Raw genomic sequence first — 27,952 nt, 5'->3', positions numbered from 1 at the left:
GCATTCATACTGCGACCATATATATATGCCTGTCATCCTCACCATTTTGTCTCCCCCCGCAGCACATGCTGAAAGAAGACGACATGTTCAAGGATTACACAGCCCGATCCCCGAGCGCCAGTATTACAGATGATGACTCCAACGTGTGACACACCGGCCGCCATCTTTAATATTTTTATTTCATGTGTTTAAAAAAATTATTCTATAAATATATTATTTTTTTGCATCACTGTTTTTACGCTCAGTGTTCTGGGGGGGGGAGAACGTGCCTTTTAAAGTGACAATAAATATGGACGCCAGCCGTTTGTAGCGTCAATGTTTGAGAGCAAATCCGCCAATTTTTGACTGCTGCCGGTGCGTGGACTTTTTAAAAATTTTCGTACTGAGTCTGAAAAGTTTTATAGCACCAATTCATAATTTTGTACAGTTTTGGAAAAAAAAATTTGTTTTAAGCTTCCAGAGTACTCAGCAGGAGATGGGAATCTGAAACGCGTTAGTGGATTCAATTGCCGCCATTCTCATCAGTATGGATGACTGTTCAGCACTGGCAGTCGCAAAAAAAATTCAGTGGACTGCGCGTTTTGAGCCGTTGTCCTCCATAGAAATTGTATTGGTCAGTGACTACTATTGACTTTTATAGGACAGTGACCTTTTCTGGCAGCAGGGGGCAGTGCATTAAACAGTGTCGGGTGTGACGTGAAGATCTACTTGTTTTAGAGCCATAATTTAAGATTTTTCTGAAACAGCACCACTTTCTGCTATGTGGCCATGTCTGGTACTGCACCTCAGCTCCCTAATAACACTGTGCTGCAATACCAAACACAACCTCCTTGTGGCCATATCTGTTATTGCACCTAAGCTCCCTAACAACACTGTGCTGCTACAGACATGGCCACAAGGAGGTTGTGATTAGTATTGCAGTACAGTGTTATTAGGGAGCTGAGGTGCAATAATACCAAACACAACCTCCCTTGGCCATATCTGTTATTGCACCTTAGCTCCCTAACAACGACTGCTGCAATACCAAACACAATCTCCTTATGTCTTTGACAGATATTGCACCTCAGCTCTCTAATAACACAGTGCTGCAATACTAAACACAAGCTCCTTGTTGGCCATGTCTGTTGCAGCACAGTGTTAGGGAGCTGAGGTACAATAATACCAAACACAGCCTTATTGTGGCAATATCTGGTATTGCACCTTAGCTCCTTAATAACACTGTGCTGCAATACCAAACACAACCACCTTTTTGGCCATGTCTGTTGCAGCACAGTGTTATTGTCTGGTATTGCACCTCAGCTCCCTAATAACACTGAGCTGCAATACCAAACACAACAACTTGGAGGAAAGCAGGCGGCAAGGAGATCCTTCTTTTCTAAACTCTTCTTGTGGCTGTATATATAGTATATGGCACAACATTGCTTTCTAATTTCTTGTTCTCCTTGTGGCTATGACAGGTATTACATCTCAGCTCCCTAATAACACTGAGGTGCAATACCAGACACAATGACATGGAGGATAGTGGCACAGTGGGGAAGAAGCAGACCCTTCTTTTCTAATCCCTTGCTGTTCCCTTTGAGGCTGCGTGCGGTATTGCAGCTCAGCCCCCAAGATTGAGCTAAACTGCAGTACCAGATATGGCCACATGGCACAGGGTGGCGCTGTTGTGCTTTTTTTTTTTTTTTTGGAGAGGGGTGACCAGTGACCACCAGTGACCACTTTCACCACCCCCCCCCCCCCCCCCCCATTGTTGTAACTTTTTGATACTCCCAAATTTTTCGTGCTGTTACTTTTTATAAAAATTTTCTATTTAAAACACACAAAAAAAAGTTTTATGAAGATACCATAGCTATAGTTTTTCTATGCCGATATTTCCGGTTTACGTGCCAGCTGGGTTCTGGAGGGGGCGGGCTGTGCCTACGGGTGGTCCCGGTTACTGTCAGTGTTGTTACATCGGGGGGAGAAGGGTTTGTGAGGAGCGTCGGACCCCTGAAAATAAGAAAAATCCTCGAAGTCGTTTTTTTAGCATCTTTCCAGCAGGGGGCGACTGGGAGGAAGCAGTTACTGAGGAGGATTTATTTTTCTTAAAGGGGAAGCGCTCTGTTATTAAAGGGCCGGCGGCCTCGTGTGGTTCCTTCTGATATTTATGCTTCCTGTTTTGTATGTTATTTATGATCGTGTTCTGTGGGGCTGACGGGTTATAGCGTATAGTCACATGGTATTGATGTGTGTCGGGGGGGGAGGGGGCTGACCCCCCCCCGGCTGGGGGTTATTATAACACTATAAAGTGACTGTATAATGTACCAGAGCACAGCGCAGATGTTCTTGTCTCGTCTATCTATGTGATCTAATAAAAGCTTATGTTTAACAGGCGTTCTCCATTTCCTTGGGACACCCGGGGCGTGACTTAAAGGGACAGCGCACCTCTTCTCTATTGCTCTCTGTTATCACTTGTTTCCGCTCCCGGACCTGAGCTGCTTGTAGTGCTTATTAGGGATCATTTACATAGATCATTTGCATGAAATCGACTCCAGGAACGTTCCGGAACAATGAGGGATGTCTGAACGTCTCCACCTCCTGCTGACAGCTGCATCACATTCCCCTCCTGAAATACTCTGCACTGCTGTGGGGCCGCGCTCCATCCACTGCCTGTTCTCAAATCCAAGATGAGAATATTGCACTTCTGAAATACTCTGTGCTGCTGAGCACCCAGCTCCTACATACATGTAACTGAGTACCCACAAGATCAGCATTTTCCTGTAATACTCTGTGCTGCTGAGAACCCAGCTCTTATGTAACTGAGCTCCCATGAGATCAGCACACTCCTGTAATACTCTGTGCTGCTGAGAGCCCAGCTCTTATGTAACTGTGAGCTCCCATGAGATCAGCACACTCCTGTAATACTCTGTGCTGCTGAGAGCCCAGCTCTTACCCATATGTAACTGTGAGCTCCCAAATGATAATACTCTGTGCTGCTGGGGGCCTCCAGTCCTCCAGAACTGACGCCCGTCCTGACCCTCTTATCCCCGCTATAAGTGTCCCTCAAGAGTTTGTGACCACTTAAAGGATTAGGCCATAATCATGTGACGGAAGTCGGGATCCACTGAGTGACCTCACCCCAGCCGTGTGCACCGTGTAAATGTCAGGTACGACGGGCGCGGCCCCTCCGTTACACCGCGAGCGCTTGCCTATTGTCGTCTGCTGGAGGTAAAGGTCGTGTATACTTTTTCAAACAAAACATCTGAACTACAAAAAACAAATTGCTCATATTCTCTGCAAAAATCTACCGTTTAGTGTATATGGTTCATATGCAGAGCCATGTGTCTCCATGGTTACAGACCCTCGGTAGTCAGATCCTGCAGTCCTCTGTTGCTTACTTCTATCTGGCCCTATTATATATTGCTAACACAGCTCCTATACAGATCTATGCGTCTCCATGGTAACAGACTACAAACCAAACTTGTGTAGTCAGATCCAGCTTCTAACAGGGCTCCTATACAGATCTATGCGTCTCCATAGTAACAGACTACAAACCAACCCTGTGTAGTCAGATCCAGCTTCTAACACGGCTCCTATACAGATCTATGCGTCTCCATAGTAACAGACTACAAACCAACCCTGTGTAGTCAGATCCAGCTTCTAACAGGGCTCCTATACAGATCTATGCGTCTCCATAGTAACAGACTACAAACCAACCCTGTGTAGTCAGATCCAGCTTCTAACACGGCTCCTATACAGATCTATGTGTCTCCATGGTAACAGACTACAAACCAACCCTGTGTAGTTAGATCCAGCTGTAATATTACTTCTCCATCTGCTGATATAGGTTATAAGTGTTTTGGGCCAGACTACACAGGGTTGGTTTGTAGTCTGTAACCATGGAGACACATAACTAGGAGCTGTACAAACATAACCCAACTCTGTTAGCAAATAGCAAGGGACGGATTGATGACTGGAATCCAACTGCAGAGGGTTACTAGTCTGTAACCATGGATACAAATCTGCATGGAAGCTGTTTACACATAATCCTAGGTAAGTAGTAAATAAGGTACAGATGTGGGATCTGACTACACCGGGTTTGTAGTCTGTTACCATGGAGACACAGCAGTTTTATACATATAACCCAACTGTATGTAGTAATTAGGAGAGTATCTCACGACTGCAGGACCTGACTACACAGGGATGGTTTGTAGTCTGTAACTATGGAGACACAAAGCTCTGCCTAGGAGCTGTGTACACAAAACGGTATTCAAGGGAGCAATAAAAAAAAAGTTGGTCACCAAACTATACACACCCTCTAAGGAAGAGTAAGAAAGAGGGTTAGTGCGGGGTACATCTGTACACAGACCCCAGATTAGTCAATAGGCCGAGCTGTAATGCCACACACAACCTGCAGACAGGGGTGGAGCTGTTTCTGGGAGAATGCAGCCATGTTTCTCTAGTCCACTTGCTTTGTTATGAGAGTCACCACCTTTGCAGCCTGCACTCCGTTATGTGAGCCGCCCCTTTAAGCTTCTCTCTCTGTGAAAGTTGTCGTTCTGGTTCCGGCAGGTGCGGCCATCCCATTACCGGCCCCTCCCAACCCTCTATCCATGAACACGTCCCGTTGACTGTTCGCAGCTCAGTGCAGGTTCACAGCTGCTGCCAGGACCACAGGACATCTCCACGGACCTTCTCGGTGATGGCTCCTCGGATCTGACGCCTGCTCCGACCATGGGACAGACGCCCTCCGCTCCGGTGATCATCTCCCAGCCGGAGAAGGCGGACATTGTGTGCGAGATCTTCAGCCAGGGGGTGGTCCACGCCTCCAACAGGCTCAAGGACTATCTGGGCTTTGAGGACCCTCACGGTAACCTCCGGCCGTGCACCGACACCTTGACCGAGATCTTCCTGGTGAACTTCATCACCTTCTGCGTGGAGAAGGGGGTGGAGGAGCGGATCGCCACCAGTAAGATGACCAAGCAGCAGGCCGTCCTCTTCGGGGTGGACTGGATCTGGACTCTGTTGGGTCCGGACAAGTCGGTGCGGCTCCAGATCGCCGTCCAGGCCTTACAGATGTCCGACTTCCACGGTGATGGTAGAGGAGACCCCCAGGCCTTCAGCCAGGGACCCTTTAAGGAAGTGCAGCTGACGGACGGCTCCTACAAGAACGGCAGCCCCTACGAGAAGCTGGAGGAGTTCTGCCGCCTGGTCGGCCCCGACTGCCTTGGATTCTTCATGGTCTTCGGTTTGCCGGGAAAACCCAAGGACGTCCGGGGAATCTTACTGGACAGTGTGAACAGGGAGAACAAGAAGAGTGCGCTGCCCCGGGAGCGAGCCCTGCAGCACTTCATCCTCAACACCGACACCTTCCTGCCCACCAGGGACATGCTGGACACCTGCATGGCCAAGAGGACTGGCCGGCACAGCATCGGCAAGGTCTACATCAACTTCCTATAGACTGGGGAGCGGCCATATTGGTTGGCACCCTGCTATCTACCACCTTTCTGTGTGTCCTTAGTATCGGGATCTCTGTTACTGTGCCCTGTGTCTCTGTGCCTGTGCCCTCACACCATCCTTCTCACAGCTGAGGGTTCGTTAGAGTTGTATCCAGATCCTGAAACATTGTAACAAATTATTGTGCACAGAGGATTGTTAACTGGGTTCAAGTGCAGCGAAACCTCAGCTGTGAGAACGGTATGGCCCCTCTGGGCACTGGCTGGCACTACTGTAAATAGTCCAAGGTTGGCACTGTATGGTTTTATATGAGTAAAGTCTGACACTGGGCACTGTATGGCATTGTATTGGTAAAGTATGGGACTACGGCACTATATAAGAGAGTATAACACCCTCTGGGCACTATATGGCATAAGTATGGCACTACGGGCACTATATGGCTTCATATGGGTAAAGTATGGCACTGTGGGCACTATATGGATTCTTATGGGAGAGTATGGCACTGTGGGCACTATATGGCTTCCTATTGGAGAGTATGGCACTGTGGGCACTATATGGCTTCCTATAGGAGAGTATGGCACTGTGGGCACTATATGGCTTCATATGGGTAAAGTATGGCACTGTGGGCACTATATGGCTTCATATGGGAGAGTATGGCACTGTGGGCACTATATGGCTTCATATGGGAGAGTATGGCACTGTGGGCACTATATGGCATCATATAGAGTATGGAACTGTGGGCACTATATGGCTTCATATGGGAGAGCATGGCACTGTGGGCACTATATGGCTTCCTATGGGAGAGTATGGCACTGTGGGCACTATATGGCTTCCTATAGGAGTATGGCACTGTGGGCACTATATGGCTTCCTATAGGAGAGTATGGCACTGTGGGCACTATATGGCTTCCTATAGGAGTATGGCACTGTGGGCACTATATGGCTTCCTATGGGAGAGTATGGCACTGTGTGCACTATATGGCTTCCTATTGGAGAGTATGGCACTGTGGGCACTATATGGCTTCATATGGGAGAGCATGGCACTGTGGGCACTATATGGCTTTCTGTTGGAGAGTATGGCACTGTGGGCACTATATGGCTTCCTATAGGAGTATGGCACTGTGGGCACTATATGGCTTAATATGGGAGAGCATGGCACTGTGGGCACTATATGGCTTCCTATGGGAGAGTATGGCACTGTGGGCACTATATGGCTTCCTATAGGAGTATGGCACTGTGGGCACTATATGGCTTCCTATGGGAGAGTATGGCACTGTGGGCACTATATGGCTTCATATGGGAGAGCATGGCACTGTGGGGACTATATGGCTTCATATGGGAGAGCATGGCACTGTGGGCACTATATGGCTTCATATGGGAGAGCATGGCACTGTGGGCACTATATGGCTTTCTATTGGAGAGTATGGCACTGTGGGCACTATATGGCTTCATATGGGAGAGCATGGCACTGTGGGCACTATATGGCTTTCTATTGGAGAGTATGGCACTGTGGGCACTATATGGCTTCATATGGGAGAGCATGGCACTGTGGGCACTATATGGGCATCATATGGGAGAGCATGGCACTGTGGGCACTATATGGCTTTCTATTGGAGAGTATGGCACTGTGGGCACTATATGGCTTCCTATAGGAGAGTATGGCACTGTGGGCACTATATGGCTTCCTATAGGAGAGTATGGCACTGTGGGCACTATATGGGCATCATATGGATAAAGCATGTACCACTATATGACACTTGGGGCCTGAATGGTGATATGTTGGCACTATAAGGTTAAAGTATGACACTGCCAGGTCACTATATGGCGCTATTGGTGGCACAATATGGCGTCATCTGAGAAACATATAACACACTATGGGCATTGTATGGCTTCCTATGGGAGAGTATGGCACTGTGGGCACTATATGGCTTCATATAGGAGAGTATGGCACTGTGGGCACTATATGGCTTCCTATAGGAGAGTATGGCACTGTGGGCACTATATGGCTTCACATGGGCAGTATGGCACCTTCTGGGCACTATACGGCTCATCATACCACTGTTGGGTCTATATGGGCACTATATGGCTTCACATGGGCAGTATGGCACCTTCTGGGCACTATACGGCTCATCATACCACTGTTGGGTCTATATGGGCACTATATGGCTTCATATGGGAGAGCATGGCACTGTGGGCACTATATGGCTCAGCATACCACTCTTGGGTCTATATGGGCACACCGCGGCCCTGGCACCTCTCAGATATCGGAGCTTCGGCTGCTGCATCTCCCGTTGTACAGACCAGTGAGGGAATCCTCATCTCCACTGCTATATACCACTATTACATGATAGAAGGTGGCTGTATACAGGAGGCTCCTGAGCTCCCCCTGGTGGTGGCCGCAGGCAGGACATCGTCCTATATCTGTACATGCTGAGGGTTTGGAGCCGTGTGTCAGTGAAGCAGACACCTCCTTCCCCTATAATTGTTGTAAGGAAGTGTGACAGACAGGCAGCTGCGGGGGTGTACACAGCGCTGGTCACATGACCCTATTGTCCTTCACCTTGTGTAATTGTAGGACGGCCGGCTCTGTGAAATCCTTTCAGAGCTGAGGTTCTCGCCTCATTGTGTTATGTTACAGCGTACAGATCATTGTTGTATATTATGTCACTTACAGGGATCAGAGCCCACCCACCCCCCGTCCATCCATCACTCACACTATATCAGTAGGTGTAATGCTTCATTGCACCAGTAGGGGCGCTGCATATGTCTCTATAGATAACAGCTGATCACTAAGGGGTCTCAGCATCTGGATCACCCAGGAACAGCTTAGTGTGGGGGGGGGGCATACTCCATATTAATCACAGCATCAGGGGAAGGGGTTAAAGGGATTCTCTACTTGGTGATCAAATTATTGTTTAAAGTGTCACCCCCTTTCCCTGCAGCGCCACCGTAAGGGGATGTAGGTATTACACAGTGCTAGTCATAGTAATGGGATCACTGATACACTACATGAAAAGCCTGTTCTCTAAACTTTCTGTAACTAAATGGAAAGATTTCTCATCAGGGAAAAAGATTTAGCGGATCCTCTAATGACATCTAGTGGCAGAAGGTGGTACTGTTCTGTAATTCTGTATTGGTGACATCTAGTGGCAGAAGGTGGCACTGCTCTGTAATTCTGTATTAGCGACATCTAGTGGCCATAGGTGGTACTGCTCTGTTATTCTGTATTGTGACATCTAGTGGCCATAGGTGGTATTATTCTGTAATTATGTATTAGCGACAACTAGTGGCAAAAGGTAGTACTGTTCTTTAGCATCATTACCAGATAGAATTCTAACTATTAAACTCATCAGCCAATCACTGGACACATTATGAGGAGGACTACAAATACCACAGGAGACGGCAGGCAAAGTCATTCCAAAGTCGCTGTATTTATGATGAAAGAATAAAAAATACATTGTACACACGGAAAGGTAAAAAGGCTGAGTCACAAGGCAAGAGAGACGTCCGTCCGAGGGGGCCGGATGGAGGGAGAGACGGGTGTAGTGCAAACAGAGGGGGGAGGGGCTTAGTGCTAAAGTGATGAATTCTGGGTATAAAGCACATTGAGGTGTGTTGTGACAAGTAGAGGACGGTAAAGCCGTCGCGTTTCGGGGGTGCAGTGTATCCGCTATCTGTGCCAACACAACAGAACCACAACTCCCAGCAGACACTTTCAGTTCTACAATTATTATAATAACCTCCTTATCCTATGAAGACCCTAAATAACACCTAGTGCATTATAACACAAGCCACGTGCCTGCCCTTTTAAGACCCCCCCAAAGTCCCTGCCACTTTTGGATACTTAGAGTCCCCGATTGCAGAAGTCCTCACGCCTGTCACAACGCCGCCCCCTATAGGCCAATATATAAACTGCTGAGTATACAAGAGACGAGTAGACATGGCAGAGGATGGAGTCTATAGGCGGAGGGGGGAGGGGCAGGAAACATTCTCTTCGCTCCCGTTTCTGCGATGGCTTCGCCTTTCCGATACTTTCCTGTAAAGCGCGGCGGCACCTAGTAGGCAAATCTCCGGTCCTGGGGGTAGCCCAGCTTGTCCAGACTGGGGTTGATGGCGTACTGGATCATGGGGGGCGGGCCGCACATCAGGATCAGGACGTCGTCCCCGGGCGGGGGCATGAAGCTTTTTATCATATCCTCATTGACAAATCCCTGGCTGTAATCCCAGTCTGCGGAGAGAGACAACAATGGAGTCAGACGCCCCCTAGAGGTCGGGGAAGAAGATTACACACTTGTAGAACACTAAGCTGCAAACTACAACTCCTCCGGCTGTCCGGGCATGCTGGGAGTAGTAGTTCTGGAGATGTGGTGGGCTCTTACTCTCGGGGGCTCGGTCCAGCGTGTACCACAGCTTGAAGTGGGGATGGTTGGCCCGGATCTCCTCCAGCTCGTCCCGCAGCAGAATGTCCTTCTCAGTCTGAGAAATGGGAACAATAGAGGGTGAGATGAGTGACAGATCCCAGACCCCTCCAGAGCTGCACTCAGAATTCTGCGGACTGTCAATGGGAGAAATGACTGAAGCTTATAGACCCCCACTTGTCACAGCCCCCCCCATATTACCCCCCACTAGTCACAGCCGCTCCTATATACACTACCCCGCCACTAGTCACAGCCGCTCCCCCCATACTACCCCCCACCTTGTCACAGCCTCCCCATACTACCCCGCCACTAGTCTCAGCCGCTCCCCCCATACTATCCCACTAGTCACAGCCGCTCCCCCCATACTACCCCCCCCCACTAGTCACAGCTGCTCTCCCCATACTATCCCACTAGTCCCAGCAGCTCCCCCCATACTATCCCACTAGTCCCAGCAGCTCCCCCCATACTATCCCACTAGTCCCAGCAGCTCCCCCCATACTATCCCACTAGTCACAGCTGCTCTCCCCATACTACCCCCCCCCCCACTTATCACAGCCTCTCCCCCCATACTATCCCACTAGTCACAGCTGCTCTCCCCATACTACCCCCCCCCCCCCACTTATCACAGCCTCTCCCACCATACTATCCCACTAGTCACAGACCCCCCCCCCAGTCACAGCCAATCCTCATACAGTCCCTGATCTCCGCCATCAAACAGACCTGATTGGCAAACAGCAGATAACACACAGTGGAATCGTCTTTGTCCTTCATGACGGCGCGGATAAGCTGGAGCATGGGGGTGATTCCTGCGGGGGAGAACACAGGGAGGACGTCACCCACAACGGCCGATCCCAACAACCCCACCTCCTCCCCCCGGGAGACACCTGCATAATCACCCCCACCCCTCTGCTGGGAGTTGTAGTCCCCCCCCCCCCCCCCATCGGTCACACCTGTCCCGCCGGCGATCATTCCCAGCTGCTTCACCTTCTTGGTCACCGGCTGAGATTTCTTGTCAGGACGGATCTGAAAACTTCCTTGGAAGGGAAAAAAAAAAAAAAAAAACTTTAACAAATTTCTGCCCGATAGCGCCCCCTACAGGACGCAATTATTTCCTTCCCCAAGTGTGACTGGAAGACCACAGATTAACAACATGGTGGTCACCCAGACAGGAAGTCGAGGTTGCTAGGCAACAGAGTACCAGGATTCCAGCCACAAGTAGGGGGCGATCCCACCGAGATGGCGGCACTCACCTTTCCCGCTGTAGGTGAGCAGCCCGCTCGGCCCCCGGAAGTCGATGGTCTCCCCCACTCTCAGCCCCTCTAAGTACTGGGACATTTTTCCGCCCTCAGGAAATTTGGGGTGAATGTTCTTAAAGTAAATCTGGGAAGAAAAGCCACCGAATAAGTATAAACCACCACCACAATGGCCGCCGTCCTGCCGCCTGACAGCCCACGCACCTTCACCACCAGGTCCACAAAGCCTTTGTCGTCGTCGCTGGACACGGGGGTGTAGGGCCGGACCACCAGGTTCCCATCTATCCGGGCCGACAAGTAGATGTGCTGCCCTGCGAAGCAAAACCACAGCGTGTGATGTCATCGGACTGATGGGCGGGGCTTATTGATGACGTCGTGACAGAACTCATCCACCTTACCAATGGGGAGACCCAGGACGTGCTCCGGAGACGGCAGCGCAAAGCGGAAGCGGCGGGTGTCATGGCTGAGGACCTGAGGCGAGAAATAAGGTGAGAGTAACTGACTGTTCATCCAGAAGCTCCGCCCCTCCGCCCAGTCATGTGACCCTCACCTCCCTATCGATGAGCCGCAGGGGGTACTTCACATCGGCGCTCTCCAGGGTGATGGCCGGAGCCGACTTCTTAAAGAACCATCTGAATATGGCGAAGAAGTAGTGGAAGGGGTAAGCGGCGATCCTGCCGAGCTGGAAGAGAGCGGAACCATTAACCCCCGACCCACACAACAGGCGCTAAACTACAATGTCACCGTATAGGAACCAGTCAGAGATGGCGGCATCATCATGTGACCGACGGGGCGAGAGTCTCTACTACAGTCACCTACAGGAGGCGCCTGATCACCACATAACGCTGATCCTGCAGATCACAGATATAGATGGAGACATCCCACCTACATGGCCGAGATAGATTGTGTGAGATATATATTATATATATATATATACACATACAGAGTCAGAGCCCGAATATTAATTATTCACAATAATCTGGCTCCTACCTGACATCCTGTATTATACCCCAGAGCTGCACTCACTATTCTGCTGGTGGGGTCACTGTGTACATACATTACATTACTGATCCTGTATTATACTCCGGAGCTGCACTCACTATTCTGCTGGTGGGGTCACTGTGTACATACATTACATTACTGATCCTGCGTTACATCCTGTATTATACTCCAGAGCTGCCCTCACTATTCTGCTGGTGGGGTCACTGTGTACATACATTACATTACTGATCCTGAGTTACATCCTGTATTATACTCCAGAGCTGCACTCACTATTCTGCTGGTGGGGTCACTGTGTACATACATTACATTACTGATCCTGAGTTACATCCTGTATTATACTCCAGAGCTGCACTCACTATTCTGCTGGTGGGGTCACTGTGTACATACATTACTGATCCTGTATTATAACCCAGAGCTGCACTCACTATTCTGCTGGTGGGGTCACTGTGTACATACATTACTGATCCTGAGTTACATCCTGTATTATACTCCAGAGCTGCACTCACTATTCTGCTGGTGGGGTCACTGTGGACATACATTACTAATCCTGTATTATACCCCAGAGCTGCAATCACTATTCTGCTGGTGGGGTCACTGTGTACATACATTACTGATCCTGTATTATACCCCAGAGCTGCACTCACTATTCTGCTGGTGGGGTCACTGTGTACATACATTACTAATCCTGTATTATACCCCAGAGCTGCAATCACTATTCTGCTGGTGGGGTCACTGTGTACATACATTACATTACTGATCCTGTATTATACCCCAGAGCTGCAATCACTATTCTGCTGGTGGGGTCACTGTGTACATACATTACTGATCCTGTATTATACCCCAGAGCTGCACTCACTATTCTGCTGGTGGGGTCACTGTGTACATACATTACTAATCCTGTATTATACCCCAGAGCTGCAATCACTATTCTGCTGGTGGGGTCACTGTGTACATACATTACTGATCCTGTATTATACTCCAGAGCTGCACTCACTATTCAGCAGTCACATACCCCGGGCTCTTATACTCCTGGATCAGATGATGTTAGTCGGGTGTAAAGTTGTCACTTCCCAGAATGCACAGCAGCTGGTATACAGCTCAGGCTCCTGGTCACCATTCCTGGAGGATTAGTGACTCCTGGGTCTGACGTTCCTCCGTCCTCGTGTGGAAGCCTCAGCCGTCATGTATAATGCCCCCCCCCCCCCCCCCCCAGCCTGACACTCACAGATCCTCCTACATGTTTCTCCAGTGTGTGGACGTCTTCCTCACTAGTTATTGGGGGGGGGGTGCTCCCTAATGATGTATATTGAGGGGGTGCTCAGAAACCCCCATACTGTCCTGTCTGATCTGCAGCACCGTACACCCCCTGGAGCCCCGGGGTCTATGGCCGCTGTTACCCCCCTATGACCCCAGACAGTGATGTCACCAGAGACATCCAGGAGCCGCACAGTGACCCTTCCCCCAGTCACCAGAGGGCGAGATGACAGGATCCGGGCGAGACGGGCGACCCGGTCAGATCTGGAATTTACCCAAATTATTATTAGTCTAAACAGAGAGAAGCGACTGATGTCAGCGCCCCCCAGCGGTACTACAGGTCCCAGCAGCAGGACCCCCGCCCCCATACCTTATTATTATACAGGTCACTGGGTATTATAATGGATTTACAGAGAGAGATATATATATGGCAAAGTCTATAGGAATGTCCCCATATACCGGGAGGAGGAGGGGTCCACACCACCATATACCGGGAGGAGGAGGGGGAGCCCGCACCCCCATATACCGGGAGATGGAGGAGGGGTCCACACCCCCATATACCGGGAGGAGGAGGAGCCCGCACCCCCATATACCGGGAGATGGAGGAGGGGTCCACACCCCCATATACCGGGAGGAGGAGGAGGGGTCCACACCCCCATATACCGGCAGGAGGAGGAGGGGTCCACACCCCCATATACCGGGAGGAGGAGGAGGGGTCCACACCCCCATATACCGGGAGGAGGAGGAGGAGGAGCCCCCCCCCCATATACCGGGAGGAGGAGGAGGAGCCCCCACCCCATATACCAGGAGGAGGAGGAGGAGCCCGCACCCCCATATACCAGGAGGAGGAGGGGTCCACTCCCCCATATACCAGGAGGAGCCCGCCCCCCCATATACCCGGAGGAGAAGGAGCCCGCCCCCCCATATACCCGGAGGAGGAGGAGGGGTCCACACCCCCATATACCAGGAGGAGGAGGAGGAGCCCACACCCCCATATACCGGGAGGAGGAGGAGGAGCCCACACCCCCATATACCGGGAGGAGGAGGAGGGGTCCACACCCCCATATACCAGGAGGAAGAGCCCGCACCCCCATATACCAGGAGGAGGGGTCCACACCCCCATATACCAGGAGGAGGAGGAGGAGCCCACACCCCCATATACCGGGAGGAGGAGGAGGAGCCCACACCCCCATATACCGGGAGGAGGAGGAGGGGTCCACACCCCCATATACCAGGAGGAAGAGCCCGCACCCCCATATACCAGGAGGAGGGGTCCACACCTCCATATACCGGGAGGAGGAGGAGGAGCCCGCACCCCCATATACCGGGAGGAGGAGGAGGAGCCCGCACCCCCATATACCGGGAGGAGGAGGAGGAGCCCACACCCCCATATACCGGGAGGAGGAGGAGGGGTCCACACCCCCATATACCAGGAGGAAGAGCCCGCACCCCCATATACCAGGAGGAGGGGTCCACACCCCCATATACCAGGAGGAGGAGGAGGAGCCCACACCCCCATATACCAGGAGGAGGAGGAGGAGCCCACACCCCCATATACCGGGAGGAGGAGGAGGGGTCCACACCCCCATATACCAGGAGGAAGAGCCCGCACCCCCATATACCAGGAGGAGGGGTCCACACCTCCATATACCGGGAGGAGGAGGAGGAGCCCGCACCCCCATATACCGGGAGGAGGAGGAGCCCGCACCCCCATATACCGGGAGGAGGAGGAGGAGCCCGCACCCCCATATACCGGGAGGAGGAGGAGGAGCCCACACCCCCATATACCGGGAGGAGGAGGAGGGGTCCACACCCCCATATACCAGGAGGAAGAGCCCGCACCCCCATATACCAGGAGGAGGGGTCCACACCTCCATATACCGGGAGGAGGAGGAGGAGCCCGCACCCCCATATACCGGGAGGAGGAGGAGCCCGCACCCCCATATACCGGGAGGAGGAGGAGGAGCCCGCACCCCCATATACCGGGAGGAGGAGGAGGAGCCCACACCCCCATATACCGGGAGGAGGAGGAGGAGCCCACACCCCCATATACCGGGAGGAGGAGGAGGAGCCCACACCCCCATATACCGGGAGGAGGAGGAGCCCGCCCCCCATATACCGGGAGGAGGAGAAGCCCGCACCCCCATATACCGGGAGGAGGAGGAGCCCACACCCCCATATACCAGGAGGAGGAGGAGCCCGCACCCCCATATACCGGGAGGAGGAGGAGGAGGAGCCCACAACCCCATATACCGGGAGGAGGAGGAGGGGTCCACACCCCCATATACCGGGAGGAGGAGGAGGGGTCCACACCCCCATATACCGGGAGGAGGAGGGGTCCACACCCCCATATACCAGGAGGAGGAGGAGGGGTCCACACCCCCATATACCGGGAGGAGGAGGAGCCCGCACCCCCATATACCTGGAGGAGGAGGAGGAGCCCGCACCCCCATATACCGGGAGGAGGAGGAGCCCACACCCCATATACCGGGAGGAGGAGGAGCCCACACCCCCATATACCTGGAGGAGGAGGAGGAGCCCGCACCCCCATATACCGGGAGGAGGAGGAGCCCACACCCCCATATACCGGGAGGAGGAGGAGGAGCCCACACCCCCATATACCGGGAGGAGGAGGAGCCCGCCCCCCATATACCGGGAGGAGGAGGAGCCCACACCCCCATATACCGGGAGGAGGAGGAGGAGCCCACACCCCCATATACCGGGAGGAGGAGGAGCCCGCCCCCCATATACCGGGAGGAGGAGAAGCCCGCACCCCCATATACCGGGAGGAGGAGGAGCCCACACCCCCATATACCGGGAGGAGGAGGAGCCCACACCCCCATATACCAGGAGGAGGAGGAGCCCGCACCCCCATATACCGGGAGGAGGAGGAGGAGGAGGAGCCCACACCCCATATACCGGGAGGAGGAGGAGGGGTCCACACCCCATATACCGGGAGGAGGAGGAGCATATGTGGGGATAGCTCTGGGCCGCTGCTGCAGAACCTCTTGCCCGGCAGCAGCTCCGTCACACCCATCCGGGCCCAGCACCGGGGCCGCCGCCGGAATGTGCCCGCTCATGCTGTGTCACGCTCCCCGGTGAGGCCCCCCCGCTTACCGTGCTGATCTGCGCCCCCATGTGACCGGGTGACGAGCGGCGCCAACTCCACCGAACGGCACAAAGTTACGGGAGAACGTTCTAAAGTGGAATGCGGCCGAGATGTCAGCCTGGCCACGCCCACAGCCCGCTGATTCGCTCCGCGCGCTGCCAATCACAACACATGCGCAGCAATTGTCACGTCTAACCCCGCCCTCCTAAAAAAAGCAGGACTCCGCCTTCTATCAGGACACGGATTGGCTCCGCAAGCTGTCAGTCATTACCACGCCCTGTTTCTTCAAAGAATGGGCGGGCCCGGTGTGCGCGCTGTGATTGGCTGTTCGGGTCACCTACATCTAGCGGACCGGGACACTGCTGGCAGAACTCACCGGGGATCGGCGGACGGGAGATCGTGATGGCGGCCAGGTGAGATCCCCGGGACACCCACAGCTCCATACACAGAGGCAGCATGGGACTTGTAGTGTCTTTGGAAGAGCAGCTTACCAGCTGGACTACAACTCCCAGCATGCCCTGACCAGCAGGGGGTTATAGCTGTCAGATGTGCAGCACTACAACTCCCAGCATGCCCTGCAGCCACAGCTGAATGGGATCTACTACTACTTTTGAATGGTCTTGCTTGGAAAGGCATTGTGGGAGTTGTAGTTCCCCCTGTATAGCAGCTGATATGCTGGGAGTTGTAGTCCCCCCTGTATAGCAGCTGATATGCTGGGAGTTGTAGTACCCTCTGTATAGTGGCTGATATGCTGGGAGTTGTAGTCCCCTCTGTATAGCAGCTGATATGCTGGGAGTTGTAGTCCCCCCTGTATAGCAGCTGACATGCTGGGAGTTGTAGTCCCCCCTGTATAGCAGCTGATATGCTGGAAGTTGTAGTCCCCCCTGTATAGCGGCAGATATGCTGGGAGTTGTAGTCCCCCTTGTATAGCGGCAGATATGCTGGGTGTTGTAGTACCCTCTTTATAGTGGCTGATATGCTGGGAGTTGTAGTTCAGCATCAGCTGCAGAGCTGCCAGTCATCATTGGTTGCAAGCTCTTGGGACAAGCAGGGGGCAGACTATATGGGAGGGAGTCTTAAAGGTACAGGGTGTCTATATACACGGTGCTATCTCCTATGTAGGGTCCCTTTAAATCCAGCTATCAGTAACAGCCCCCAGACTCTGAATAATGGGGGTGGTTATGTATAGTGTGTTGGTTTGTCCCCCTGCAGGGAGCTATAGGGGACCCATAGCCGTACCACATACTGTGTATATATATATATATATATATATATATATATATATATATAATGTCATTATAGGGGCCGTGTCCCTTTAAGAGAAAGGTGAGTCTGTTCTCCATAGTTTGAGTGATGGCTGCAGTGAGGTCCTTGTACAGTCTGGCAGCCGCTCCCTCCCTCCCCCCAGGCCATTTACTACAATGAGGTGACGACACCTGGCCGGGAGGGGTAGCGGGGATTATAGGGGGGGGGGGGATATATCCTGGAGCAGAGATCAGCGACCTCACACCCACAGATAACAATCATCACTATAGGGAACTCCAGTGGTTTTATTCTTTGAAATCAACCGGTATCAGAAAGTTATTCAGATTTGTAATTTATATTTATAAAATGTATAGAATCTCCAGTCTTCCAGTACTTATCAGCTGCTGTATGTCCTGCAGGAAGTGGTCTATGACACTGTGCTCTCTGCTGCCACCTCTGTCCAGAGCAGCAGCAAATCCCCATAGAAAACCTCTCCTGCTCTGGACAGTTCCTGACATGGACAGAGGTGGCAGCAGAGAGCACTGTGTCAGACTGGAGAGAATACACCACTTCCTGCAGGACATACAGCAGCTGATAAGTACTGGAAGACTGGAGATTTTTATATAGGAGTAAATTACAAATCTATAGAACTAACGCTGCGTTTACATGGAACGATTGTCGTGCGAATTTGCATGATAACGATCGAATTCGAACGATAATCGTACGTGTAAAGGCAACGAACGATCGAACGACGAGCGAGAAATCGTTCATTTTGATCTTTGAACATGTTCTTAAATCGTCGTTGGCAAAAAATTCACATATCGTTCCGTGTAAACAGTCGTTTACCTATTTTACCTATGTGCGAGATAGGCTTAAGCGATCGCAAAACGAATTTTTCATACGATATATTGTACCGTCTAAACGCTGAACGTTATAAAAGGAAAATCGTTACTTCGAAGTCGTTAATCGTACGATCACTTCAATGGAACTGAGCAGCAAAGCCCCGCCCAAGCTGGAGACAAGAGCGGGGCTGTCTCTGGAAGAAAGTGGCCGTGTTTTTGTAGCACTGGAGAATCCCTTTAAGTGACAGCTCCGGCAGCTACACAGCCCGTCCATCGAGGACACGTTGTACATACAGGGGTGGCTAAATAAACGTATGACTGGACTGGCGCCAAAGCTAACACCACGGAATAAGGAGCCATTGTGTGATCTGTGACAGGTGGAAACCAGTTCCAGTGACTGGGACCAGTACAGAGAGCTGGCAGCGCCGGACTGCGGTTATGTCGGTGGCAGCCACTGTCCCTCCCCCGACACTTCCTGTCACATGACCAGTCTTAAGTAAAGCCATTCCTGCAGATTTGTTCTGCTTCTTAAGAGTGTGTTTTATCACCATGACAACACTTCCCGTCTCTATGCTCTAACAGTTCAATGTTATCATAGGGGACACCCACCACATCCGTCCTTTATCCCTTTAATTCTCTTAGCCTATAAAAGTGACCTGTGATCAATCGCACCCTATGAACTCTGGCGTCCCTATGATAACACTTAGGTGACAATTTACTCAACTGTTCTAGAAAAATTTCACCTGGTTAGTTATTCCTCCCAGTGATGCCCTGACAGAGCGTAGGGACAGGAAGTGTTGTCATAGGGCCTGAGATGTTGAGGAGGACTGTGACATCACCCTCTGATGACTCCGGCAGATCTCTGCATTTATTGGTTGGAGACATGAGGTCTGGGTTGTGATTGGCTGCTGTGTGGCATGTTCCTATGACAACACTTACCTGATAGAGGTCAGAGGTCAGGGTGTTGTGTATCGACCCCTGTGATGCTATAATGGTCACTTTTGTCCTGTTCTGTTATGATAAGCGACTTTCCGGAGACGCCATTCAGACAGGGCAGCGAGGATGGCGACCCAGCAAGTTTTAACAAAGGGCGGATGAGCGGGGTCACCTGCGGTGGGGTCACCAGCTTAGTGCGGCCATTGTGTCCAGTGCGGCCCCTCTCCTCCTCCTCCTCCTCCTCCTCCTGTCCGGATCAGTCATGGCCGATTATCTAAGTGTCTTGTGTCTCTATTTTCCTTCAGTTTTTTCCCCTTCCACCTCCAATCTTCCATCAGTTTTCGCCTGATACTCCTCCTTACCCCAATCCTACCACAGTCTCTGCCATCCGCACAGTCCCCTGCCATCCCCAGTCTCTACCCTCCCCAGTCCTCTCCCATCACCATCCGCACAGTCCTCTGTCATCCGCACAGTCCTCTCAATCATCATCCCCACAGTCTCTATCATCCCCACAGTCTCTATCATCCCCACAGTCCCCTGCCCTCCCCACAGTCCCCTGCCCTCTGCACAGTCCTCTCCATCCCCCACAGTCTCTGCCCTCCCCACAGTCTCTATCATCCCCACAGTCTCTGCCCTCCCCACAGTCCCCTGCCCTCTGCACAGTCCTCTCCATCCCCCACAGTCTCTGCCCTCCCCACAGTCTCTATCATCCCCACAGTCTCTGCCCTCCCCACAGTCCCCTGCCCTCCCCACAGTCCTCTCCATCCCCCACAGTCTCTGCCCTCCGCACAGTCCCCTGCCCTCCGCACAGTCCTCCTCTCGCTGATCATGTGATTAGTCTTATGTCCATCGCAGTGAGGTCCATGTTGGGTCACAGAGCGTCGGGTGGAGTTGGTTCTGCCATACTGTCCATCTATCTACAATGGCGTGACAATGGAAATGCACAGTTACTGTAATAGCCGGATCCCGCTTATCCAGCGACTGTATCTATCCCGCCGCGTCAGCACGATTCCCCCTGCAATATACCAGACAGACAAAATCCCCATCACCGCTGTGTGACCCATTAGATTGTAGCTCCAGAGAGCCGGACCCCTTCCCCATTCTTCTCACTTGTCTCCCTATTTATTGAGGGGAAATGAGATTCATCGGCGTCTTATATAGAGAAGGAGAAAGAACCTTCTGACAACTTTACTATATGGATATTAGTACCGAGCGTCACTATATGCAGAAAAATATTGCAGAAAGGAGCAAAACAATAGAATAAAGAGACTGACTGCCACGAATCACACAAACACTTTATCTTCTTCACAGAGGAGGAAACCTAAACCATGAACTGTCCAAACTATTCAACCAGCTCTGGGACGCCGACGTGAACCGCATGTCACCTGGAAAAGATTACCGCATCTCCCTACAGGTATATATAGGAATACTACTACTATAATACTGCTCCTATATACAGGGATATAACTACTATAATACTGCTCCTATATACAGGAATATAACTACTATAATACTGCCCCTATACACAGGAATATACTACTATAATACTGCCCCTATATACAAGGATATAACTACTATAATACTGCCCCTATATACAAGGATATAACTACTATAATACTGCTCCTATATACAAGAATATAACTACTATAATACTGCTCCTATATACAGGAATATAACTACTATAATACTGCTCCTATATACAGGAATACAACTACTATAATACTGCCTCCTATATACAGGAATATAACTACTATAATACTGCTCCTATATACAGGGATATAACTACTACAATACTGCTCCTATATACAGGAATATAACTACTATAATACTGCTCCCTATATACAGGAATATAACTACTATAATACTGCTCCTATATACAGGGATATAACTACTATAATACTGCTCCTATATACAGGAATATAACTACTATAATACTGCCCCCTATATACAGGAATATAACCACTATAATACTGCCCCTATATACAGGGATATAACTACTATAATACTGCTCCTATATACAGGAATATAACTACTATAATACTGCTGCTATATACAGGAATATAACTACTATAATACTGCTCCTATATACAAGAATATAACTACTATAATACTGCCACCTATATACAGGAATATAACTACTGTAATACTGCTCCTATATACAGGAATATAACTACTATAATACTGCTCCTATATACAGGAATATAACTACTATAATACTGCTCCCTATATACAAGAATATAACTACTATAATACTGTTCCTATATACAAGAATATAACTACTATAATACTGCTCCTATATACAAGAATATACTACTATAATACTGCCCCCTATATACAGGAATATAACTACTATAATACTGCTCATATATACAAGAATATACTACTACAATACTGCTCCTATATACAGGAATATAACTACTATAATACTGCTCCTATATACAGGAATATAACTATTATAATACTGCTCCTATATACAGGAATATAACTACTATAATACTGCCCCCTATATACAGGAATATAACTACTATAATACTGCTCCTATATACAAGAATATAACTCCTACAATACTGCTCCTATATACAAGAATATAACTCCTATAATACTGCTCCTATATACAGGAATATAACTACTATAATACTGCTCCCTATATACAGGAATATAACTACTATAATACTGCTCCTATATACAGGAATATAACTACTATAATACTGCTCCTATATACAGGAATATAACTACTATAATACTGCTTCTATATACCGGAATATACTACTATAATACTGCTCCCTATATACAGGGATATAACTCCTATAATACTGCTCCTATATACAGGAATATATATAGCCAGACGAAGCGCCTAGCAGGCGAGAAACAATTGTAGCTGCTAAGAGCACACCTGCTTAACATCTTCCCCCTCCCAGCTCCAGCCTCCAGTGTATGGATCAATAAACCCCTCTTTCTGCTGACCGGTGAGTGCGGATTCCTTTTTCTCCACTGCATATTCCATTTGTCCTATTCGTTTCCTGCACCCGGATCGTTTTTGGTTTACCTGCACTGAATTTTGCTGTATATTTCCCAGCCCTCGGTCCAATACCAGTGTTGTCATCGGCTGGTGCCGGCTAATCGCTCTCATCCACATTAACTACTATAATACTGCTCCTATATACAAGAATATAACTACTATAATACTGCTCCTATATGCAGGGATATAACTACTATAATACTGCTCCTATATGCAGGGATATACTACTATAATACTGCTCCTATATACAGGGATATAACTACTATAATACTGCTCCTATATGCAGGGATATAACTACTATATTACTGCCTCCTTCCTCTATATTACAGGGTAAGGCTGGCTATGTACCCGCCGGCAGTCACCAGGCTAGAGACAGTGCCCGTTGTCCGCTCTTCCAGTTTGTTGATGAGGAGAAGCTGAAGAGTATGAAGACTTTTTCAAGTAAGATACAGAAGTTTGGGACGTTGGCTCCGCCTCCTGTCCATGTGATTCCGCTATATTCCCACCTATTGGGGTATAAATAATATCCCCCCTCTCCCCTCTTACAGCTTTTATCTCCCTTCTCGATAACTACGAGATGTCCACCGGCGTGGCCGAAGTTGTGACGGCAGAAGAAATCGCTGAGATGAACCGATTCCTCGACGCCATCTTGGAGACCAAAGTGATGAAGGTGAATCTGATCCCACGATCCCCGAACTCACTGTAAAATGAGAAGTTCTGCACTTTCTCATAGACTCCGCTCACTGCTGTGAATGGGGTCAGTCCTGTCCACATCTATGGGCGGAACACACGTATAGACCTGACGCTTCTCACAGCTGAGGAGCCGTCACAGTTTCATCCAGCCCACACAATCCTCCTTTAGAAGGAGGCAGAACTTTACAATTGCCCCAATAGCCAAGGAGGCGGAGTCAACCCCTTGTTGTGTGTTGCAGATCACTCATGAATATCTGGTCGGTAAGAAATGGTCAAAGCCGAGCGTGAAAGACTTCAAGTCCCAACTCTACAACATCTGGTTCCAGCTGTACAGCCGAGCGCCGGGAAAAGGGTAAGTACGAGCCTCGCTCCTTCTAGGGATAGTGCTGGGGGTTCTTTGTGGATTATTTTAAAAAATATTAGCTTCAGGGTCTTTATCTTTCCTATAACCTTATGGGTGGTCAGAGATGAGGGAAGCATTGATTTACCTTTCAGGCACAGTGTGGATCCTCTGCAAATAGAGATTTTAGTATCGTGTTCTTCCTCCTGCCCATAACTTTTTTTTTTTTTTATTCTTAATTTTATTTTGTTTTAGTTTAATTTTATTTTTCTAACTTTATGGGTTGGCAGAGATGAGAAGGAAGCCTTGATTTACCTTTCAGGCACAGTGTGGATCCTCGAGATATAAAGATATTAACACCAGGTTCTTCCTTCTGCCCATTACTTTATGGTTGGTCAGAGATGAGAGGGAAGCCTTGATTTACCTCTCAGGCACAGTGTGGACCCTCTGTAGTACAGGTACGCAGCCCAGGCTTCCATTTCCTAGGATCCGTCTTGGTCTCTCTGCTGCTAGAGACAGATTTACCCCAACAACAGGCAGTGGACAGCAGATTGCAGGGAAGTGGTGTATTTTGATGCTGGTTCAGGGATTTCATCATAGGGTCCAAGTTCCCTAAAGTAAGTGCCCCCCATACCCTATCAATTCTAGCAGGTCATGTGGTTAAGTGCTTCCCTTAAAGAGCTTATAATGTCCAGTGTGTAATATGGGGGGGGGGGCATACATTTCTGCATCTCACCCCTCTCACCCCTCCCCCCCCCCACAGCCCAGATTCCTGCGGCTTTGAGCACGTGTTTGTGGGCGAGTCCAAGCGGGGACAGGAGATCATGGGGCTCCACAACTGGGTGCAGTTCTACCTGCAGGAGAAGAGGAACAACATCGACTACAAGGGGTTCGTGGCCCGACAGGCCAAGAGCCGGGTAAGGGGGAAACCAGGTGACTGGGGGGTAATAGAGATTCTATTGGTGGACACCCAACTTTCCCGGAGTCCTGAATGCCCCATGTGACTATTATTTCGGGAGATGCAGGATGTACAGGTCCTGGGAGAGCTGACTGACAATGCAGTGCGGGCCGTATCCAGGGAGAGCTGACTGACAATGCAGTGGGGGCCGTATCCAGGGAGAGCTGACTGACAATGCAGTGGGGGGCCATGTCCTGGGAGAGCTGACTGACAATGCAGTGGGGGCCGTATCCAGGGAAAGCTGACTGACAATGCAGTGGGGGGCCATGTCCTGGGAGAGCTGACTGATAATACAGTGGGGCCGTATCCAGGGAGGGCTGACTGAGAATGCAGTGAGGGGCCATGTCCTGGGAGAGCTGACTGACAATGCAGTGGGGGGCCATGTCCTGGGAGAGCTGACTGACAATGCAGTGGGGGCCATGTCCTGGGAGAGCTGACTGATAATACAGTGGGGGCCTGGGAGAGCTGACTGAGAATGCAGTGGGGGGCCGTGTCCTGGGAGAGCTGACTGACAATGGAGTGCGGGCCGTATCTTGGGAGAGCTGACTGATAATGCAGTGGGGGGCCATGTCCTGGGAGAGCTGACTGAGAATGCAGTGGGGGCCGTATCCAGGGAGAGCTCACTGAGAATGCAGTGGGGGCCGTATCCAGGGAGAGCTGACTGACAATGCAGTGCGGGCCGTATACTGGGAGAGCTGACTGACATTGTAATGGTGGGTATGTTTATTGTCACCCAGCTTTCCCGGAGCCCTGAGTGTCTGTGTGTTTGGGGTGGGGGGTAGTCAGGCCGGACAGTGACCTCTGACCTCTCTGCAGCCGGATGAAGACGATCAGGTGTTGAACCTGCAGTTCAGCTGGAAGGATCTGGTGAAGCCGGTGGGCAGCAGCTTCATCGGGGTCAGCCCGGAGTTTGAGGTGGCCGTCTACACCATCGTCTTCCTCATGTCCCAGGAGAAGATCACCAAGGAGGTGGTCCGGGTGGAGGAGTACGAGCTCCAGATCGTCGTCAATCGCCACGGCCGCTACATCGGCACCGCCTACCCCGTCCTGCTGAGCAGCAACAACCCCGACCTGTACTGAGCGGCGCCCCCTGCTGTCTCTCCCATAGACCCCAGTGTCCTGCTGGCTGCCAGGGTCCAGGCCGGATCCATGTCCTCCGCAGCTTAGAGGGGGATTCCATTCACTGACAGCCGGCAGAGTCATTGCTGTCTATTAGAAAGTTACCCAATCCGCAGCTTTGTTTACATAAAACTGGAAGACCCCTTTAATCCATTGTAGCAGCTCGTCCATTACAGGGGGTCTTCAGGATGGCAGCCCACCCATGGGCCGCAGGAAGCTGGTCTGGTCACCCCCTGCCGGCCCGTGGCCGTACACTCAGGGACCCCACTCCATGCATATACACATTTCACACTGTTCATACATAATGTGATTTTTCTCTGCATCTATCATTTCCATGTCCACATGACAACACTTCCAGTTCTGGCAGATCAGTGTTATCATTATCAAGGACGCTGGGACCTTCATCTGGTCCAGTACAATCTGCCTTGACATTGGTTGCTGTGATACTCAGGGTCCCTATGATAACACTGAGGATGCAGGAAGTGTTATCATAGGGACACCCATATTACCAATCACAAGGAAGTAAAAGCTGGCTAACTGGTCCGAGTGGTTGTTATAAGGCCCGGCGTCCCTATGATAACACAGAGGGGGGAGGAAGTGTTGTCATAGGGGCATTTAGTTTCTCATGCACTGGCTTGTGATTCTTGTTTCCTCTCCCCTGAGTGACTGCAGTGACGCTGGCAGTATGTGTGTGTGTGTGTGTGCGGGTGTGTGTGTGGGTGTGTGTGTGGGTGTGTGTGTGCTGTCATAGGGACGTTCTGCACTCAGGGGAGGCGTGCCTTATTATGCTAATCCATATACGCACAGATGTAGCAGAGCAGCTCTGAAGCATGAAATTCTGCTCACACCCTCATCCACATCCAGGGCAGGGACAATCACCCACTGAAGGAGTTTTATTTTTATTTTATTTTACTGCAAATGTTTGAAGATACTTTATCCATTTCAAAGTAATAAAAACCGTGTGACGTTGTATCCCGATGTTTACTGTATGACCACTGGGGGGCGCTGGGAATGTGTATGACCCCTGGGGGGGCGCTGGGAATGTGTATGACCCCTGGGGGGCGCTGGGAATGTGTATGACCCCTGGGGGGGGGCGCTGGAAATGTGTATGACCACTGGGGGGGGGGGGGGGGGGGGGGGGGGCGCTGGAAATGTGTATGACCACTGGGGGGTGCTGGGAATGTGTGCTATACTGTCACTCACCACCAGAGGTCACTGCAGATAGTAGATAATAGGGGTGCTATACTGTCACTAAGCACCAGAGGTCACTGCAGATAGTAGATGATAGGGGTGCTGTACTGTCACTCACCACCAGAGGTCACTGCAGATAGTAGATAATAGGGGTGCTATACTGTCACTCACCACCAGAGGTCACTGCAGATAGTAGATGATAGGGGTGCTGTACTGTCACTAACCACCAGAGGTCACTGCAGATAGTAGATGATAGGGGTGCTATACTGTCACTCACCACCAGAGGTCACTGCAGATAGTAGATGATAGGGGTGCTATACTGTCACTCACCACCAGAGGTCACTGCAGATAGTAGATGATAGGGGTGCTATACTGTCACTAAGCACCAGAGGTCACTGCAGATAGTAGATGATAGGGGTGCTGTACTGTCACTCACCACCAGAGGTCACTGCAGATAGTAGATAATAGGGGTGCTATACTGTCACTAAGCACCAGAGGTCACTGCAGATAGTAGATGATAGGGGTGCTATACTGTCACTCACCACCAGAGGTCACTGCAGATAGTAGATGATAGGGGTGCTGTACTGTCACTAACCACCAGAGGTCACTGCAGATAGTAGATGATAGGGGTGCTATACTGTCACTCACCACCAGAGGTCACTGCAGATAGTAGATGATAGGGGTGCTATGCTGTCACTCACCACCAGAGGTCACTGCAGATAGTAGATGATAGGGAAGCTATACTGTCACTAACCACCAGAGGTCACTGCAAATAGTAGATGATAGGGGTGCTATACTGTCACTAACCACCAGAGGTCACTGTAGATAGTAGATGATCGGGGTGCTATACTGTCACTCACCACCAGAGGTCACTGCAGATAGTAGATGATATGGGTGCTATACTGTCACTCACCACCAGAGGTCACTGCAGATAGTAGATGATAGGGGTGCTGTACTGTCACTAACCACCAGAGGTCACTGCAGATAGTAGATGATAGGGGTGCTATACTGTCACTAACAACCAGAGGTCACTGCAGATAGATTATAGGGGTGCTATACTGTCACTCACCACCAGAGGTCACTGCAGATAGTAGATGATAGGGGTGCTGTACTGTCACTAACCACCAGAGGTCACTGC

General features: G+C 50.5%; 4 protein-coding genes across 20 annotated transcripts in view; 3 read left to right on the top strand and 1 right to left on the bottom strand.

The window, feature by feature from the left end:
- PPFIBP1 (PPFIA binding protein 1) overlaps positions 1-431 on the top strand; it is a 59,329-nt gene extending 58,898 nt beyond the window's left edge. For all 17 annotated transcript variants that reach the window (XM_069965712.1, XM_069965739.1, XM_069965729.1 and 14 more), the window contains one exon: positions 63-431. In XM_069965712.1, coding sequence (XP_069821813.1) covers positions 63-149 — 87 coding nt within the window. In that variant the 3' untranslated portion in view covers positions 150-431. The remainder of the gene's footprint in view (positions 1-62) is intronic.
- Positions 432-4,585: 4,154 nt separating this feature from the next.
- REP15 (RAB15 effector protein) lies at positions 4,586-5,773 on the top strand. Its single transcript, XM_069951835.1, has one exon. The coding sequence runs from the start codon at positions 4,714-4,716 to the stop codon at positions 5,437-5,439; it is 726 nt and encodes a 241-aa protein (XP_069807936.1). The 5' UTR covers positions 4,586-4,713; the 3' UTR covers positions 5,440-5,773.
- A 3,069-nt stretch (positions 5,774-8,842) lies between these two features.
- On the bottom strand, positions 8,843-16,621 carry CYB5R3 (cytochrome b5 reductase 3). Its single transcript, XM_069965639.1, has 9 exons — positions 16,480-16,621; positions 11,657-11,788; positions 11,505-11,577; positions 11,311-11,417; positions 11,104-11,233; positions 10,804-10,887; positions 10,574-10,659; positions 9,815-9,911; positions 8,843-9,663 (listed from the first exon to the last, which is right to left on the bottom strand). The coding sequence occupies exons 1-9, from the start codon at positions 16,498-16,500 to the stop codon at positions 9,491-9,493; spliced, it is 903 nt and encodes a 300-aa protein (XP_069821740.1). The 5' UTR covers positions 16,501-16,621; the 3' UTR covers positions 8,843-9,490.
- A 156-nt stretch (positions 16,622-16,777) lies between these two features.
- LOC138788113 (poly(U)-specific endoribonuclease-A-like) lies at positions 16,778-26,595 on the top strand. Its single transcript, XM_069965652.1, has 7 exons — positions 16,778-16,884; positions 20,806-20,908; positions 22,843-22,954; positions 23,062-23,183; positions 23,446-23,558; positions 24,310-24,463; positions 25,321-26,595. The coding sequence occupies exons 1-7, from the start codon at positions 16,874-16,876 to the stop codon at positions 25,582-25,584; spliced, it is 879 nt and encodes a 292-aa protein (XP_069821753.1). The 5' UTR covers positions 16,778-16,873; the 3' UTR covers positions 25,585-26,595.
- The last annotated feature ends 1,357 nt before the right edge of the window (positions 26,596-27,952 follow it).

Source organism: Dendropsophus ebraccatus, chromosome 1, assembly GCF_027789765.1.
Source record: "Dendropsophus ebraccatus isolate aDenEbr1 chromosome 1, aDenEbr1.pat, whole genome shotgun sequence".
NCBI lineage: Eukaryota > Metazoa > Chordata > Amphibia > Anura > Hylidae > Dendropsophus > Dendropsophus ebraccatus.
The sequence above is the reverse complement of the archived record's forward strand: the minus strand, read 5'-3'. Positions and strand labels throughout refer to the sequence as shown.